This window comes from Falco cherrug, chromosome Z, assembly GCF_023634085.1.
Source record: "Falco cherrug isolate bFalChe1 chromosome Z, bFalChe1.pri, whole genome shotgun sequence".
Lineage (NCBI taxonomy): Eukaryota > Metazoa > Chordata > Aves > Falconiformes > Falconidae > Falco > Falco cherrug.
This window is the reverse complement of record NC_073720.1, coordinates 2,665,470-2,685,238: the sequence shown is the minus strand read 5'-3', so window position 1 is coordinate 2,685,238 and position 19,769 is coordinate 2,665,470. Positions and strand designations below refer to the sequence as shown.

Here is a 19,769-nt window from a genome sequence, read left to right as displayed (position 1 = left end):
ATCAAGCTGCAGAAAATTTCTTTGTGAGAGATGTTTTGTCTGCTAGTCTGTACTGTCAACATTTCTGAGACTGGAGGGAGATAAAAACTAACATGACTGCTTAAATAATTATTTGTTCTGTAGCTGTTTATACATAGCTACATTACCAGTGTATTTATGGGACTGATGGTGTAGGTGTTGAGGCAGCACTATGGAGGGAAGGAAAAGAGCCCTGGATCTAGCAGAGTAGAACAAAGAAGTGATTTTTTTAAAAAAAAATTACATTAAGAATCAGTGATACAAAAAACAAGAACACCGAGTCCAGCTCTAGTGCTGCAGCTTTTAGTAAGATATTTGAAAAACTGGAAATGTTACAGAAAGGAGAGACAAAATTATCTCAAGGATGGGAAACAAAGGTCTTTATTTAATTTATCAGAGGGACTCGGTTACAATCAGTGAGGTTTATTTATCATGAGAAAAATGAAACAGGAAGTATCCAACTCTGTGATTTAGCAAAGAGAGACAGAACAAACAGCAAATGATCAAAAGTGCAGGAAAAATCAAATGGGGAATACAGCGTGGGTTTAGGACAGTGGAAATGATTTAAGAAAACCACCTTGATGTATACCTTCAAACTGTGATCGGATGACTTTTGGGAGATGCATTTTACTTCAGCAGAAAGCACTGTCTTCCTCTGAAGAGGAACCCCAGTAAAATTCCATGCCTTGTAGATGCTGGAAATCTGATGTTACAATCAAAGAGTCTCCTGTTGTATTAAAAATTTCTGAATGAATTCGTGCCCTGTAGTGAGTGAGCTGTGACACTGCTTGAGGCTGCTCCTGCACAGCCAAGAGATAGCAGAGCTATGACAGTTGGCTTTACCAAGCTGAGGAATGCCAAGGACCCCCAGTTGTTCTCATGGCAACAAAAAAGCAACAACATTGTTGTTGGCACACGCCAAAAGAAACTCTTCTGTGTTGATCACCAAATAAGGTGATAAAAGTCCTCGGGAGGAAGAAGAAATAACTGCTGCTCTTCTTCTACAGCACAGGCAGTTGCATGAATTAGCCATACATGTAACAGTCACTCGGTGGCTATGTAGTAGCATGAGACGAAGAACAGGCTTGAGAAAGCAGAGTCTCACGGTACATGGGGTTGCTGTCCATATAGATCAGACATAAAGCACCCCTGTTGTCTTAGGACAAGCCAAGTTGGTGTTATCAGGCGGTAGGCTGTGCTGTATTGTGACATATCGCTCCAAGCTGCTGCTGCCGATGTGTTAAGGCGTGGAGCATGGCCACCTCAAACCAAAGGTTTGGTGAGTCTGCATTGGGGAATGAACCTGATACCACAGAGCTGCTGGGAGGAAATGCTGGCACAAGTCGTGGGTGTGCTGTCTAGAAATGAAAGCTCTCCCTCCCATTAAAAATTGTTGCTGGAAGTTTCAGACCCTGCAGTTCTGCCAAACCAGTATACAATGACATGAGTTTACTGCAATACTGATTTATGCTATTTGGGTATGAAGTCTAGCAGTTTTAAATGCCTTCAATTTTTAGTCAGTCACAAAGTCATGATCTTGCATGTTATTTTAGCAATCCCCTTTGTTTATAGGTGCAGCACCACATTATTCAGAAATGTTTCAAAGCCGCCAGTGTCATGCTGACAGGGGGGAAAGCAGCAGAATACGCACTTCATGAAAGGCCTCAAAATCATGATTAGACAAGGTTTTGATTAAAAGGGTTTATATGTTATTGCTCCAGTTACTATAGCAACTCTGCTTCTCTTAACTGCACAGTGCTCATTCGTACATCTAACAATTTATATCATGTTAAGTGCCAGCAGAGAATTAACAGCCTCATAATGTGCAACACTGGAAAACTTCTCAGGGTTTGGGTTAGAGAGGAGACGGATGAAGTCTCAGACAAGCTGAGTGGTCACATTTAATACCATTATACCTTCCCTCTCCAAACACCGCGAAAGCTTAGCTGGGGAAGAGTGTAGTTTCTATTAAGGTGAGACCAGCATTAGGACTAACAACCCTATGTTATGAAGTGTGATGCTTTTTGACATCACAGTTCGTTTCTGGACCTGGTAATTTTATTGCTGACCTGCAGCATTAGCTGCCTCGCCATCTTCTGCCAAGTCTTCTGTTTTAATCGAAGGGTATTCCAGTCCTTCAGGCTCTGTATGGCAGCACATAAGGCAGAGGTTAACCCCTCAGTGCTGTGGCTCTGCATGCTTTGAGGAGCTCTGATCCATGTAGGGGATCCAGCACTGTGGCCCCGGCCATTGGGAAGCAGCGTCTCTCTTGCTTCAAGCAGCTATACCCAGGGGGACCCCGCTCCCCTGCCACCAAAAGACCTCTCTGCTACCTTCCTGCCGCTTTGCCCTTACTGCCTCGCCCTGCTCCCCAGCGTGCTCCCTCAGGAGCCCTGCCACCCTGGGTGCCCGTGGGCACCCTCACGGCCCCTGGCCCCTGACAGCCCCCATCCCTGTCCCCTCACACGGCCCCTGTCCCCTCACACGGGCCCTGTCCCCTCACACGGGCCCTGTCCCCTCGCAGCTGCTGCCCCCTCACGAGCCCAGTCCCCTCACGTCCCGTGCCCTCACACAACCCCTCACCCCGCCCCTTACCGGGAGCCCCGCCCCTCAGGCGCCGGGCTCGGCGCCACGCCTCTCCACGCCGATTCGCTGTCGCTCCTGTCCTAATTAACATTTAACAGGCCGCGCCCGGCCATGCCCGGCCCGGTTTCCCCTCCGTCAGGGCGGAGAGCAGCGGAGCGGGAAGCTCATTGGTCGCGCCAGCTGTCGACCGGCCAGCCGGCTTTCTTTTCATTGGCTGCGCTGGGTTGTCAGTCATAAGGAACACCCCGCCCTCCGGGGTGTCCCTCCCCGGTGCCTCCTTGTTTGCTCCATTCAGTGGCGGGTTCCGAGGCAGAGGGAGCTTCGGCGGATGGGAGCTGCTGTTGCACAATAGAAACGGGTCCTCGGCCAGCATCACTCAGAGGGCAGCAGCCACAGGAGGAGGTAGATCCCATTCTGATAACAATTTTACAATCGGCGTACGAAAGACTTCTTGTCTCCTTACAAGCCCGCATTTTGGGGGCGTTTTCTCCAGAGCCTCGACCCTTGCAGCCTTTCCTCTCTCGAGTGCCTCCCCGCTTTGAAACCTGGCCCCCGGCCCTGCTGCCTGCGTGTTGCCAGGGTGAGGAGAGGCCGCTCGCTTCGTGCCCTGGCCGAGCGTACCACCGAGCAGCAGCCGGAGGGCGTGCGATGGGCAGGACCGGGGCGGCACCGGGGGCCGGGAGGGCCCGGGCGTGCGGCCAGCCCCGTCCTCCCGTGAGGGGACACGAGGCCCGCCCGGGAACGGGGAATGGGGATGGAGGGAGCTCCGTGTCCCCTGGGGCCGACTGAAGCCTAGCACAACAGCAGCTCGCCCCTGTGTGTCGGCAGGCCCCGAGGCTCGGCCTGCTGTGCGGGGTTGCGGAGGCCTGCCGCGGCCCCCTGCCCTTGGCCTGCTGCCCTTGGCCTGCTGCCCTTGGCGCGGCCGGCCCCGGCGGCAGGTGGAAAATACCTCAGGTCCTGCCTCAGAGGCAACAGGGCGTGCACTGCCCAGGCTGTGCAGGGCTGTGTGTTTACCAGCTGTCAAAATGGGTGACAAACGCAGCTGCCACCGGCCGAGAACAAGCGCCATTGTTGGTAGCAGCTCCTCTGGTCAAGCCTGGGGGGATGCTGCCCCCCAATTCCCCACATTTAGCTCTTTCTGCAGCTCCTCGGTGTTGGCTGATGAGCCCCCGTGATGACTTACAACCTGTGGTGAACTTTGATGGGCCTGAAAGCTAGAGAGTGAAAGCTGGGAAGTTGCAGAGCTGGTGGTGTGGGGTTGGAAGAGGAAACACAGCCAGGCTGCCTGGTATTTTTAGAGCTAGTCTCTCTGGTCGTTGGGTTTTGCTTCTTGGCTATTAAAAGAAGTGGTGGTGGCTGTTTGAAATACCACTGTTTCAGGTCCCATGTGCCCCTTGGCCTTGCTGCACCGTAATGTTAAATGGTACCAGATAAGTGCTCATCTCTGAGCAACTTGGTGTGTTGTATCATGGCATGAATCTCTTGAAAAAACCTGAAAACTTGCAACCTGTTGATAAGGGGCTGATAAAAAAGGACAGTCTTGTAGCCAGGCAAGCTATTGTTTGGTATCTTTGCATTCTTAATTCCAAAAAGTAGTGAACAGCTAAGGGAAATCACCTGTGTACATACGTGGGTAACAGGAAGAGGCAGAGAGAATATGAAACTCTGCAAGTAATCCATGTGTGTGTGCAGCCACCAGTGCCTAACATGATATTGGCTCTATTAGACATGATAAGGTCTGTAGAAATTCAGTCTGGGCGTGTATTTTGAGACAAAGTGTGTGTTAACAGTCCCAGAACAAAACTTCTGAGAGTCCTGTGCGGTAGCGTTACGAGTCAGCAGCATGAGTGCAGACAAGATTTGAAGCTTTTTCTTCTGCAAACTAAGCAAAGCTGTCAATGCATGGTAGTGCACTGTGCTTGAGTGAGTACTAATTGAACGTTCATCGACTGGTGGCAGCCCCTTTATTGCAACAGAAGGAGTGCTTTGCTGTTACTTGGGCTGTTAACTAACTGTGTATGGGTAGTTTTTCAGATTCTTCTGTAATTTAAGCAGGTGGGTTTCTTTTTTAAGTCCTAATTGTAGTGCACACCGATGTTTATAAGCGGTTTGCAGGCTTATACTTTACCTGATTGGCACTAAATTAGCATGCGGCTTTGTTTCTCCGTCTTTGTTGCTGAGCTGTTCTGGGAAGAATTCCCTTTTATAAGTGTGCAGCAGTTATTGAGAACATCCTTGTTTCACTCTCATATCCCAAAAAAATCCCTATTTGTGAACTGAAGAAAACAGTTCTAATACAGGAATGTACCAGTTCTGCAGAATAAAGCAACAGTGACTTTCTGTGTATTTCTGCAATCTTTCTAAGGATTCTGCAGGATAAGGCCTTTGTCCCACATACACAGATGGATGCACTTACCTTTACTACTGGTAGCCCTCCCAGTCAGACAAATGGAATAAAATCAAGAATGTGAGTACATTTTCTTGTCAAAGTAGATGCTGCTGCAGTTTCAACAGTACAAGATAATGGACTGACTTCAGAAAAATGTTTAGGCCAGATCATTAATGTATGATAAAATAGCTCTCTGATGTCGTGTGATAAGAACTTTTATGAACCAAGACTCCAATATCAAATGATTTAGTCCTACTTTCTAGTTGTGCTGCAAGAAGTTTTATAATATTGTAAGTTAAAGCAATTTAGAGAACACATGCTCTTTTTGCAAAGGTTGTCTGTTGTTATTCACTTTTGAATTTGCCTAAGTGTGCTTTATTTGCTTGATGTTTCAAGCCTCATGTTATTAACTTTCTTCACTGAAGTACTGCGCATCTAATTTTTCTCCTTGTTGAACCAGTTGCCTCAGAGTAAGAGGGAAGAAAATTAGTTTCAATATCTTGAAGATCTGCATCCAAAATGACCAGCTTACTACCGCCAAACATTTTATTAGTAACACCTCCCCATATGTTTGTTCCTTTTAATCTGCAGATCTCAAGGTACAGTAGAAATATCCTTTAAAGTGGCAGCTCAGGACTTTGCTGGAAGGAACCTGACAAATTATTACCACCATTTTCTTCTAACTCCCTCCAACAGTGTCTGGTCAGCTCAGGGCATCAGAGGTGCTGAGTTGCTGTGCAGGACAGCATTGCCCAGCTTCATCAATCTGCTCTTTCCTCCACACACGTACACACTGGGATGCTCCCGTTGTAAAATACGAGTGCCCCCTTCCCCCTTGATCTGCAAAGCATGCACTGCAGGGTGGCAGGTGCAGGCAAAGCTGCTTTCTGTTGAGTAAAAGTCTCATTGGGAGACGCAGTTATAGTTGGTACTTGCCTAATGTAATAATTTTAGACTGCTTTATCATTATTGAAGTGATGAAGCCAGCTAGTGTGTGCCTGGTTTGTGTCAAGGCTTGTTTCATTTAGAAAAAAAAAGAAGAAAAGATAGTGTGGTGGTGTATCCACAGCAGCCTGGAGATACTGCAGACTCACTGGATAGATTGCTATGGCAATGTAAGAGAAAATGTTTGTTGGCCCTAGAGCAGTGGTACTCAAAATACCAAAACTGATCGAGGCCAGAAAGATTGGAAATTGTGGTGCCTGTGTGGTCTTGAATGAATAATTCCAGCTTGTGTTTATCAAGAACAAGTTTCTATTAATGCACAGGTCTTGGAAATTTCTGTACATGAAAGGAAGACTGGAACTGTTCATTTACACAGGATTTCAGGAATACTTGAAATAGATTTCTCTTTAGCCATCTTTCAAGGTGAAGGAAGACTGCAAAGTCATGGAGCGCATGTTGCTGTCCACTGAGAGATACTCTTTGCTCTTAAGGTATAACAGATGCGTCAGGCAGCCTGTGCAGGAATTGAAGCAGACCTTGCTTTAATTGACACTGAGCTTCCTGACTCTCTGAACAACATAATTGTACCTTTTAAAAGTATGAGGAACCTTTCCCTTAAAGGTAGCTTTTGCAGTTTAACAAATCCATAATTGCAGCAGCAAAACATTTGCTCCTAGATAAGGGCACTTGTGCAGTATTGGTAATTAGTTTGACCTGGCCAGATGCCTCCTGATAAGGCACAGCAGAGAGCTGTCATCTGGCATGCTGAAGAATTTAATTCTCTTAAATTGTGACACAGCATGTATGTGGTAATAAATCAAAAATTACCCATTGTATTGGATTAAGTCCAGTGGTGCACAACAGTCATGTTTAGTCCTTACCATTGTCAGGTACTGAAAGAAGAAAAGAAATCCTTGTTCTGGTTATGGAGACACATGTTTCAGCATTCTTCTTTGAATTCCTCTGCTTTTTTTCCTAATTCTTCCTTGTGGGACACAGAGGGCTGAGGTTCTGCAGTGTATTTTTTCATGTCATTGCAACACTCCCCTTTTGACAGCCTCTACCACCAAAATAATCTGTCCTTTTTCTTATGGTTAAAGCACCACCATCTCAAGCCTGGCCTCTCTTCTACAAAACCCATCATAAACCATTTAAAAACCTTCCCATGAAGCAGCATGACCCAACCCTTTAGTCTCCTTGAAACCAGGTATGTGTTTGGGGACCCTTTTTCCAAACTTCTCCTTGCACCTTGTTGCCTGCTCGAAATGCTTCGCAGAAGCAGAGCTGGCAAGTACTAGCCACTGGGCACAAGATTTTATATCCCTTCTGTCTTCCCCGTGAGACCAGAGGGGAAGCGGTGCTGCCCAGGGCATGTTATTTGTTGTCAGTTGTACCGTGCTGCATTTAAAATATTTTTGTTGTCTGGTGGCATCTTCTGTCTGAGAAGTTGTTAGCGGGAATCCCGAACTCCTGGTGTGAGTTTTATGGCTACCCCAGTGCTGCATCTGGCTCAAACCCACCCGTGAGCCTCGGCTTGGGGGTGAGCAGAGTTAGCCTGGGAGCTTCATTGTGAAAAGCATCAAGACACTGGTGGCATGTACGGATGTAGCCTTAATTTTTAATCCTAAGGGTTGCTGGATTGTCCTGTGCATGTATTCTTGAGGAGGATTTGGGACTTCAAAAGTGGAAAGACATGAGCTGATGGCTGGCTTGTTCTTGCCAAGTTGGTGGCCAGCAGAGCGGGGAGTAAAGGGTAGATGAGTCATGGAGGGCCACGGGCAGAGCTCTTGGCACTCCTACAGAGGAGTATGGACAGGGGATAGGGAAGGATGCTTGCTTTGTGGTTTCAGGGTAAGCCACATTAAACTGAGTTTTGGAGGCAGATTCTTGCTAAGACATGTTTAAAAGCTGCCACAAAAGGATCTAGAGGAGATGTGCGAGAAGGGAGATGAAACAGAAATAGGAACCAATTGGAAGAGCAGGGAAAGAAGAGCTCAGGACTGAGTTACCAGTCAGGTTTTATGCTGGATATAAATTAACTGGGATTATATCTCTTGCGTATAAACAGAGGGACTGAGTGAAAAATGAAGCCTGATTCTCCCACTTCCTTTATGCATCTGAAGACATCCAGCAAGATAATTGTTTTACGTGCCAGTATGTCACCTCAGAGGAGAGGAGCAGGTCTTCTCTCTCATAGTGAAGAGAAAAAAGTAAGATTTTAATCACACCCCTGAAAAGTCCTTTTCTCTCTCTCTTGATTAGAGAGTTGATTAGAGAGTTAATTGATCAAGTTAGGAGAAATCTGGGCCACAATCTTGATGGTTCTTAAATGCTTATAAATTGCAACAAAGTAATTTAAACTTCATTAGAGTAGGCTGAGGTGTGCTGTTTGGCCTACTTTTTAATTCCACGTTTAAGGCATTTGCTCATGACCCATTGAAGCCACCTTAACACCAGACTGATGGGATGTGGGCTGAGGTTTGCTGCGACGCTGTAATCACAGATTGCTTTTAGCCTCATGTGCATGAGGAGATGGACTCACAGTTGTGTAATGATGGCAAAGGAACAGAATTAAAAACAGTTAAGAGTGAATTTGCCATTCCTAAAGGCTGGTTGTTTTGCAGCACAAAATGAATTTTGCTTATCTGATCCTGATTTTCAGCTGCCCAGAGTTCTGGCAGACCAGCGGTGTTTAGTCCACTGCTAGCTGGTTTAGGGAGGAATTATCATGTTAAAAGCAACATTTGTTTGTGGTGCTGGCAAGGCTTCCATTCATCCTGTCTCCACACAGTAAATTTATGTTCTTCACCACGAAACAACTAAACACTTGGGTTTTCAGTGGATATTTTTTTTCAGTTGCAAGGCCTAAACAAACAAATAAAGAATGAGAGAAAGCGATCCTGCTGAATAACAGTGCTGCTTTCCTCTATGCTTTACAGTAGGTGGAAGAGAAACTTGGGTATAACTGTTGATAAAAAATATTTGCATGTTCTCTTAATGCTTGGAAAGATTTTGAAGAAAATCCTTAGCTTGTAACTTGTAAGATCAGTGTGCCATTTTAAAAGCTGATTATATGTAAATTTGATTATAAGAAGGTCTTCTAAAGTATTCAGGCTATATTTAAGATAATGAAATTTTGTTGTTTAATCTAATTTTGGATTCCATCTGGAAGAAATTAAAAATCCAAACCATGCATCATTTCGTTCCTTAAAAATGGTTCATACCTGCTTTACTGTCCTTGCATGTCTCTTGGATGTGAACCTGCAGCTGGGCCAGGGGATGATGGAGCTCTGGCTGCTGGGGTCCCCCATCCACACCAATTGCAATGGAGAGGAATTCCCTGCTGTGCTGATCCCGGATCTCTGCCTTCCTCCACTGACTCTATAGGGCTGTTGCTAAAGGGATTTGTTGGTTGGGGTTTTTTTCTTCTCCCCGTGTTAGGATTCTGCATGATACTGCATCTGAGCTGTGTACATCTGACCTTTCTGGCCTGCCATCTTAATGTGTCTTCATACAGGCCATGGTCCTCTGTAAGGTCTCGCTGTCATTGCTGTTGTCTCTCTGTGTTGGTGAAATAATGTTTAGAGATGAGTCCAGTACGCATTCACTGGTGGTACTGCGTTTTACAAGCATGTGATAAATGATAATTTCTGTTCCAAAGAGCTTGCAGTTAATAGTTGAGTAAAATGGATTTAGGAGTTATCACCTGGCAAGATTAAGAACTAAGCTTTGAATGGTACTAACAATTTTTTTTTATTTGTTAGGGAAACATGTCAGTTATTGAAAAGACTATATTCTCTCTAAAAATAGCCTTTTTTTGGGCTTGGAATTTAAAAAAATCTAAGCGTGAAATCCAGAGTTCAGTGAATTTCTGACCATTTTAAGTCTACGTTTTATTCTAATCTAGTTTTTTTCTTGTTCAGGCCACAAGATTTCATTTTCAGAAAGCTGCTGGAGCAACTCAGCTTAAAATCTTCTTGGTGCACTAGCCCAAGTCATTCTGCCCTGCTTGGTATTTGCATTGGTGCCAGTTGCAGGGTCACCACAGAAGGTTAATATTTGCTAATGGCAGTTCTGCTCTGGGTTTATGGTGCAGCTATAAGGCAACACGTAGTGAATGCTGGTTGACTATACAGTCCACAGCACAATGCTAGCTCACATCAGTGTCCCTGTATTTTCTCTCCACTCGCTCATGCACTCTCGTCGTTGTAAAGCCTTCCTTCTTTTTCTACCAGTTGGCTGCTGCAAGGTGATTCTGAGTTACTATCACAGTGTTAGAACAAAGAGTTTTATCTAGCATGTGCCTATTTCTTTTACAATAGATGGCCTACAAATATGAACACTGGTTCCACTGTCTCTGTATATGAATGATTTTCTTTTTTTTCTTTCCCAGGTGCGGTATAAAAAAAAATGTTCTCTCGACTAAGAGTAGCTGCCACTCCCTGTGCGATGGTGTGTCGCAGTGCACATACAAAAGAAAAAGGCAAGCCACTGATGTTAAACCCACGAACAAACAAGGTTGGTAGTGTGTGATTGTCAAATATCTTATCTTCTGGTAATTGTCCAGTGAACCTTGTTCTAGGGTTAAACTACCTCCAGGAGATGTACTGGGCCGCAGCCAAAAAAAGGGCACAGAAGATGGAGGAGTCAGTGATCATTTCAAGTTTACTACCTGGACACTTACAGTACAAGGCCTTCCAGTAACAGCTTCTGCTTCTGTCAGCCTGCGCGTCCCCTGGTTTGCTGTGGTTTACACAATAAATACCGCTGCTTCCTTGTGCCAGATGAAGAGTCACTGGTTCTTGCTGATTATTGGCTTAATTTTGGGGCTGGTTGAATTGAAGTAAAGCTTTAGCAGATAGTCTTATAGTTTGCAAAAGTTAATTCTGAATTCATTCTTGCTAGTTATGGAAAGTCTTTGCCTCTTTGTCCTAGTCCTGGCTTCTTCCTGCAAGACAGAATTGAGACCAAGCCGTATCAGTAAGAAACATTTCTGTGCAGAGAGTTGGACAGAGAGCATCTAAAAATAAGCCTTGAATGGCACTAGCTGGGAGGTAGAAATGTTATGTTAATTCCATGCACTGGGAGGAACTTCTAAAAAAGCAGCTTCTCCCTACTCCTTCACAAAATTTTTCCTATTTCCACAAGCCCATCCCCAATATCTTTTTTTCCCAGAGCAGTAGTAGCCTTCAGGAATCTTGAAACAATTAATGTGTAAACTAAAACTAGAAAGAAATGAGATGAGGACTTGTTGGTAGCTGGGCCGAGATGTGTAAAGCGGCCAAGAAAGGTGACAAATCTCAGACAGGGTGTTTCCTGAGCCAATGTAGCAATGGAAGGTGGACTTCCATAGTTTTATCCTGTGTTTTTAATGTTTAGCTTTTCTCCTTTTCCCCATTCTCTTGATTTTATTTTTTCCCTTCCTATAATGCCTTACATTTCCTCTTCGCTGTAAATTTCCTTCCCTTCCTTTTCTGCCCGTGGCCCTGACTCCTTTTCTCCCCCTGTATTCTTAGCTCCTTCCCATGTGCCCCATGCATAGACACAAAGAACACAAAGTGTTCTGTGTTAAATTGGCCAGGTGGCAAGCCAGGCACATAACCCTGAGCCTTTCAGAAGAAGGCTAGGCTGGCTCTTTGTTCTGCACAGCAAAACCTTCTCCCCTCTCTTCTCCCTGTCCCTCTCTTTTTATCAAAATTAGAAGTTGAGCAGTGGGCTCAAAATAGCTGGGGAGGATATTAAGCTGGGAACTGCATGCTGCATCTCCTTGTGTTTTGCCTGTAACTACGTGGAGAATTGCTGCAGTGGGTCTTTTGGCAAGCATGACTCCTAAGTGTTGTGAAAAGAAAGGAAGAAAACAAAATACAGACCTGCAGCCATGTTTCTTGTGTGGGATAGTATAGTGTGAGCTGCCTTGATACTGCGTGAATGCAGGTTGCCTGTACAGAGAGAGGACTGTGTTAGAGACTGGCTGACTGCAAAAGTAAAATTGAGATTGCTGTGTCAGGTAGATTGGTGTGATTTGTCAAGATCAGATTATCTTGAGACTTTTCTGAGCTAGAAACGCTTTGACATGCCAGTGGAAATTATTTCAAGCCCTCTAAGCTTTGCCAAGTGCTGATTATCCAACAGTATTCAGAAACAAAAACAATAGGTCATTTCTTACTGTTTTTCTAGTGGTAATATCTTTCTAATTCTTGTTTTGTTTTAAGCCTGGAATTCTCTGGTGAACTGAGCACAATGCAGTATTTTTAATGCCTTTTTTATTTTTGAGGAGAAGGGAAGAGCAGTGAGCTGTGTATTAATAGCAGTTGATTTTTTTAAACTTCTGAATGTCACCAAGAAATTATACTTGTGAGAGGAAAAAAACTTCCCATGTTTGTTTGGCTCTGCATCAGTCTGCTGTTAAGGGTGACACCTGTTGGAATGGATCTGTAAGCTAGTGAAGTGGTAACTGCTTGATATTGGATGCAGTATCTGTATAGAAATGTATTTTGGAAATTCAGCAGAGAAATAAATGATTGACTAAATATGCAGAGTACTTTACCCTTTGTGCTTTTCTTGCCCACAGTGCCTCATGCATATATACCTCATATTCATACAGGCATAGATAAAGGGCTTTATCTCTTGCTGACAGCTTATTGAGATTGTCATTTTATGACTTGTGTTTTAGTTGCTTATGTTTATTTTTTATAGTCCCTATCAACTCTACAGAACGTTTGGTCTCCTTTAATATATGTGGGCCCTAAAATAAGAGCTGCAAGATGGCAGCTTCACTAACAGAAAACCACCCCTTCCCTCTTGTGCAGATTAATCTGCTCTTTGTTCTTTGTCATTGGAGCAGGTTTTTCTTGTACCATTTATTTTTTTTTCTTTCCCATCCTTACCTTTTGCAGGTGCATACTATACCTATATCAGCAGGTTTGGGGTTTTAAGTTTGAAGGCCAGCTTTCAAACGTTTATTGTTAGAGTGGCTCAGAAAAGGTCATGAAGTATCTCAGTAATGCCCTTGCTGTTGCAGCCAAACAATTGCAGAACCTACTGTAACTGCATTGCTGGCATCTGTGTATGTTTCCAGTCTTCCATGATGTTTGATTTCTGCTCTCTGACAGGGATTCAAATTACAGTTAATTGACTTCAGGACCTTTTATTCTGCTGGAGATCCCTACTGTGCCAAGTCAGCATTTTAAGCTTCTTGGGCACTTAGAACAGTTAGGACAATCTCATTTGTTTAGTACTGACAGTTAAGATGTTATGTATATTGTGGTAGTGCTTTGGATTCTCGCTCAAGGGCCAGGATTTCTTTTTCCAACACAGAACAGGTGATGCGTGAGTAGATGATCCCTGACGCTGGTGATGTCCGTTCTGCCATGTAGAGTGCATCAGAATGTTTATCTTCACTGGAAATACATGATCTGTAACATTATTCATATGCTTGCTTTCTGTGTGCTTGCAGCAAATTTGTGACTCTAACTAATTTGTGATGCTTCCTGTATTTTAGTTGCTGATGTTTCTACGTTGTGGCATTAGTTCTTGTTACTCCCTAAGTGTGTGACTGTATTTTGTGCAGTACATTCCATTAGCCCTTTTTCTATTACTCTGTTCCTCAATGTTGTTTGGTTGTTTCATTCCTTAATATCCTTTTCCTGCACTGACAATGCCTCTCAAATTTTTAGCTTCAGCAAATACCTTCAAGACATTGTATTAAACACACACACATATATTTGTATTTATGTATATGCTTGGGCACATGTGCATAGGAATACATGATACATTTTTAATAATAATTCAGTGATGGTGCTGCAAGTGGCAGTTTAATCCCAGACTGTTTCCTGAGGAACTGTCCTTGTGTCTCATTTTCCATATGGGTGGTCATCTTCTCAAATGTTGTATTGAGCTAGAGCATTCATCACAGTTTCATCTGTGTTCATTCCCAGCTTTTCCAGCCCAATTTATTTCAGCCTTACTCTTGATAGATTAGCTTAGTTGAGAAAACTGATTCTCTAAACAAAGGTGTACATGACCACCCTGACTTTTGGCAGATACCTGAACAGTGTGTTTCCAATACAGAATAAAAACCTAACAACCCCCCCCCCCAAAAAAAGGTACAGCTAGTTGGACAAAATAAATAGGATGGGACAAGAGAATGTGAAGAAGGGTTGTATGAACTTGGAAGATTTAAAAGCAGATGTTCATTTCCCCTTCCATAGCCCTTTGTCACCATGCTGGTTTTTGACACATTTGATTTATTTTAATACTTTTTAAATGGTGTCAGTTGGGTTGAGCAGCCAGGGCGTACAATATGCAATGCCTGTCTGCCTTCCTGGGGAAACCAGGATAAAACAGGATGTGGAGATGTATTGCAAATGGTAATTGTCATGTCACTAGGAAATGCAGTGCTTGAAATACTACTACCAGCAGTTTCTAATCAGTTGCAAAGAAAGATCTTAGAAGGCAGAAACCTGATAGAAACCGCTAGTTTCCTTGGGTGTACACACACCCCCAGGCCAGAAGGCCTGCCACAAGTTTGTGTTCTGCCCAGCTGGTTTGGAGATAGAGAGATTGTTGAGTGGAGGTGGCTTGGTCGTGCGTCTGCTGCTTCTGCAGCTTTTCTCAGCTTCCTTGAGATCTGCATGCTTTTAAAGGGAATTAAATGTGGAAAGATGGAACTGTTTAATCTCTAACCAGCTTTTATCTGGTCTCTCTGAAAAGGTGCCAAAGGTGGAAGGTAGTATTGCACCTCATTTAACTTAGATCAGCTATTCTGCTTAGGACTTGTGAGCCGCTGGGATGGTGGGTGGAAGAAGGAAGGAAGCTCTCTTGGGTTTTTTTTTCTTTTTCTTTTGTTTTTTTTATTCTAAGTTGAATACCATTAAAGGAGAACAAAAGCAACATTATCTGCTCAGTTAGAAAAAAAGCAGTCTGATGAAATGTCAGACTAAGGTATTCAGGGATGCTATATGGTGTAGATGAACCATTTCAGTCATCGTGCTCATGATCTGCAATATACAGCTTTACTGTAACCATTGGTGCTTGAAAACAAACCCTGGAGAGGCTGGGGGGCTTTCTTGCTGGTGTGTAAAGGCTTTCTGTTTCCGACTCTTTCCCATTTGCTACAGGGGAATGCTTTAAATTGAAGCCCCATCATTAGTAAATGAGAGCTGCTGCGGGTGAGCTATAGTGTGGTTCAGCAGCCAAAGTGATTTGCATCTGGTTCCACACATGCAGAGGCGGTGCAAGGACTGGTGGCATCTTTGTCTGCAGAGAGACTCAGGTCTTTAAAGGCTGAATAACCTGGGAAGGTTTGGGTCATTTCACGGTTCAGGAGGGTTAGATTGCTGTGCTGTATCAGCCACACCCTCTAGTATATAAACTATGCTGTTTCTGGAAGAATAAAGATACGAAATTGAGTTTTAAAAAAGTGGAGGAGGAAAGAAATCAAAGAAGATTCCCATATTCTACACTGTTCTCATAAACACGGAGAAACTTTGAATCTGTGGTTGAGATAGCAAATACACCTTTGGTTCATATGAGTGGACTTTATTAATTTGCAGTGGAGACATGTTACACAACAGTGAACTTTATGATTTGGCAAAAGGAAGCAGAGTTAAAAGAAGCAGCCACAATCCAACATAAAATCTACTTTATTTCAAAAATGTCCATGATGCTACTTCAAAGGCTACTCTATACTGCTGAATATGTTATAATAATGATTAGAAATTACATGAAAACCACTTGATTAACTCTTCCCTGTGGAGTAGGCCAACTAATTTTCCAAACAATGGCATGTTTGGATATATTCTGCATTTACATCTTTATCGGTTTGAATGGGGTTTTTGTTATAAACCATACAGGTTTTCAGAATGCTTGAGAGCTTTTATGATACCAGTTGAAAATATCCCCTTCTATACATATGCTTGCAAGAATTTGCAGGGGGGGAAAATGTTCTTCTAGTACTTCTCTGCTCAGAAACCTCTCAGTATTACTTAGTGGTGTTATAAAAATCAATGCTTGCAGGCTTCAGGTCTCCCATTCACCTTCATGCAAAGTAGGCAACTAGAATTTTTGTATGCTGGTATTTATAGCACCACTGACTTGATGTAGTAGAGCCCAGTTGTTAGGGCGAAAGTGAGGTCCCAGTGCCAGATAGTATGTGGATTAAAGGCACAGTATGTGGTGATGCAATGTGAGCTTATCTTAAGTACAAAGCAGACAACACTTCATTTTACTTGCCTTTTTTCTTTTCTTCCCCCCAGTGGTATGTTGGTTTTGTTGCAAGAAATTTGTCCATGTGTGTTAATTAATCCCTTTGTGGTCTTTGAAGTATGCTGGGGTTTCTCCTAGATTCGCTTCCTGCTTTATCTGGACTATTTTAGAAAGGACACCTGTTTTTTTCTGAGCTGTAAAGAGGATTAAGGAAGCTAATCTAAGTGAAAGTCAGCGCGTAAGGCTCAGAAAGGACACCTAGCACTATGGGTCAAAGGAAACCAAAACCTGTGACTTAAACCTGAATCATTACAGTATTTAAGCATTTAATCCCAGAAGAAACCAGAGGGAAATTGGCCCTTAAGAAGGTCCTGGGATCTTAAGTGCCTTTGAGGACATCAGTCCCAGTGCAAAGTGCTGAGTGCCTCCTAATTCACTGGAACCTGATCTCTGGTTCTGTCAGACTGTACTGGGGTTTATAGAATGAGAGAAGAGGCCAGGAAATCTGTAATACTGCAGCTCCTAGGCACGCTGGTTTAAGGAACATCTCTATCCTGCCAGGTGCTGTATGGGAAGCAAGCTGCAATCCCAAATCCAGAACACGGGGTTGCTGATGGTCGTGGACAAAGATAATGAATGGGAGGGAGTACAGCAAGTGTTGGAAGGTCTCTGGGTTTTTTTATAGTGCTGCTCTGGACTAAACTTGTGTTCTAGTTGGAATGAGGATTAGATTTCTGTATGGAAGCTGATGACATTCAGATTGCTGAGGTAGGCCTGGACAGAAATTAAAGCGTCTTTTAATGTGGTAAAATCTAATCTTCATGGAATAAAAGCTGGAAGTACTTCAGTACTACTAAAAAAAATTCAGTGTTTAATGTTACTGCAGTTCCAGATACCCTGAAAGTCCAGGTTGCCTATAGACTGGAAAAAATGTGAATAAACTGAATAAAGATTATAGCTGTTTGGCTTGGTACTAACCTCGGGGCTTCTTTGATGTTATTCAGGACCCAGATGGTTCAAGGTCACTGGTTTCACTGGACAGGGAAATTAAGGAAAAGCCATGGCGCAGCGTCATGCTAATAGTGGAAATTAGAAATTAGGTAGACTTTATTTTTAAGGGAATTGAGAGTTTCTGTTGGGGAGGACATAGGTTTTGCTAGTGAGGTATTTCAGCTAGTTTAGAGTAAAATGTCGATGTAGCCAGTGTGCTACCACTGAAGGGATTCTGACCTTTGATACGCCTTAAACTAGTGACATTAATGGCTTTACTGACCAAGGTTTATATATCCTCTGGAAAGAGACAAAGCTTTTTTTATTCCTCCTCCTTAATATTGTAAATATTTTGGTATTAATGTTTTTGTAGTGCCTAAAGTAACAGTCAAAATATTACAGATGTTTACCAGCTGTATTCAGCTTTGTATCCTAAGTCCCTTGCACAGCAAATTGTGTTGAGAAACAGTTGTTTTAAAAAGATACAAGCTGCTGATGGTAACAAATCAGGTAGTAGTTAAGGAAAAGGGGAAGATTGCTGAGAGATGTGTTTGCATGGTTCACTTCCAGGCAACTTTGGAAGATGCATTTACATTCCCAGAGAATCTTTCAATATTCCTGTGAAGTGCGCAGAAGTGAAACTAAAGCAGATCCTTTGCAGCATAGTGAAAAAATTATGGCATTCAGCGTGTGTTCCTTGTGGTGTTTTTATTTTTTTCTCATGCTGTTGTTCCTTGCATGGTTGTGTTCTCAGTGGAATTTTTGGATTATTCAAGTGAATTTTCAGAATTACCACATGGGTAAAGTGACTGTTACACCCAGCAAAAGACCAGCAGCAAGGGTAAAGAGTTCAGGAATAAGCTGTCATCTGAAATTTATTTACAGACAATATTGGAAGGCTACTTGAGAATAAGAATTACATGAGGAAAGAAAACAATGGTTTGCGGATGACTCAGTAGAAAAAAGACTTGTAGAAAAAGGATAAATTGAGTTCAGTAATGTCAAATCTATTACATGGAAGGTTGTCAGAAATAAAAAGATTGATCTAGTTTAGGGTTAAATACTTTTTTTCCCAAGAAAGTATTTGCAAGTGTTTTTTGTGATATACTGAAGTTTTTTTGGTTTTGTTCTGTTTTTCTTCCTAACTTTTTTCTAAGTATTTCATTATTTTAAAACGTAGTATAGAATTAGTACAGAAAAGCAGGTGGCTGCTTAAATCAGTGTAGCCAAAATAATTGATATTAAATGTGATTTAAATAAGCAAGGAGAAAAACTATGTAAAAATATTATGTTTTTTCCTAGGGAGTAGTTGTATTGGTTATAAACCATTCAAGTGTGCTGAATTACACTGTATAATCTCTAAAGAGATTATGAGAGATCTTTTGTAAATAGGCATGTTTTCCATGAATACCTGTGAAAGTCTATTCAAGTAGAGGTGAAAATATATATATATGTATTTATGTCTTATTCTAAAGTGGGAAAATACTACTTTTTTTCTTGTGATCTATCTGATTGCAGGAGGATTTTTGTATGATTTTTTATGATTGTAATTACAAGGTATAAAATAAATCTTGCAAAGCTTTTTAAACTTTTTTTTTTTTTTAGCTTGGCAGTAAGAATCTGCTGCCAGTGTGGGGAAATTTGAGAAAACGCGCACTTGTTTTTTAGTCTAGCTGCTTTAGTGAACAAAGGAAGTGTTTGTCTGTGAGCAGAGCTGTTTCTTGTTTTTATCTCTTTCAAACCATTGCAACTAGAAGACATTTCCCTTTCAGATTCTGCTTTTGCTTACGGATTGATGCACAGCCTTGGCACAGCAAAGGCTTTCCTGGGTTTTCAGCTCCTGCGTTTACAAATATTGATTTAATCATTCACTGAACTGACCCAGTTGGATGAACTGAAATGAGGAAATTTATCATTGCTCTTTTGGAAGTGGCAAACTTAAAGTGAGGTCAATTGTTGTCAGAAATGGGGTCAGCACTTTGAGACAGGTCGGCGGTGAATCTGGACTCGGATCAGTTAATGTTTTGCAAAGTTACACCTAGGAGTTAACTGCCCCATGAAGAGGCCTGTCAAGTCTCTGTTGTTAGCAGGTAGCTCGCAGCAGGCTGTTTTGTGTATCAAGTGAAAAGCCAATTTTAATGAGTGTTATTGTTAAATAACTCAAATTAGTATTTAAATAACAAACTCTTCATCCACTTTGAAACAGAAAAGAATGGAAATGGTGGGATATTTTTGCACTTTAACTCTTCTGAAACTTAACTTGTTACAAATGATGCTTTTTGGTAGGATGAAACTACAACTGAAGACAGATTAGTTTTATCCCCAAGTAAAAATGAAGGATTTGGGTTGAATTGTCATCTCAATAGAAGCATTAGGGCAATTCAGTAATCCAGACAGATCTGAAAGTTACTGAAAGTACATAAAAAAAAGCAGCAAACAGAACAATTCAGGTAAACCTCTGTGGACTAAAGGTTACTGCCTGTGATTGTAGGGACCAGACTGGGTGACCCACATGATCTTTGTCTACCTTATGTTCCTATGAAACAAATCAAGAAGCAGCTGGTATTTTACTTTTAAACCTTAGCCTTTCTGCAATGGGATCTCCTAGTTGTTTGCAAATTTCACAGAGCAAAAT

General features: G+C 42.5%; 1 protein-coding gene across 4 annotated transcripts in view; it reads left to right on the top strand.

Moving 5' to 3' along the window:
* Positions 1-2,882: 2,882 nt before the first annotated feature.
* The window catches only part of ME2 (malic enzyme 2), a 36,606-nt gene continuing 19,719 nt past the window's right edge, over positions 2,883-19,769 (top strand). For 3 of the 4 annotated variants that reach the window (XM_055699250.1, XM_027803590.2, XM_027803589.2), the window contains exons 1-2: positions 2,883-3,006; positions 10,332-10,456. In XM_055699250.1, coding sequence (XP_055555225.1) covers positions 10,349-10,456 — 108 coding nt within the window. In that variant the 5' untranslated portion in view covers positions 2,883-3,006; positions 10,332-10,348. The remainder of the gene's footprint in view (positions 3,007-10,331; positions 10,457-19,769) is intronic. The other variant, XM_005437990.4, reaches the window with a different exon arrangement.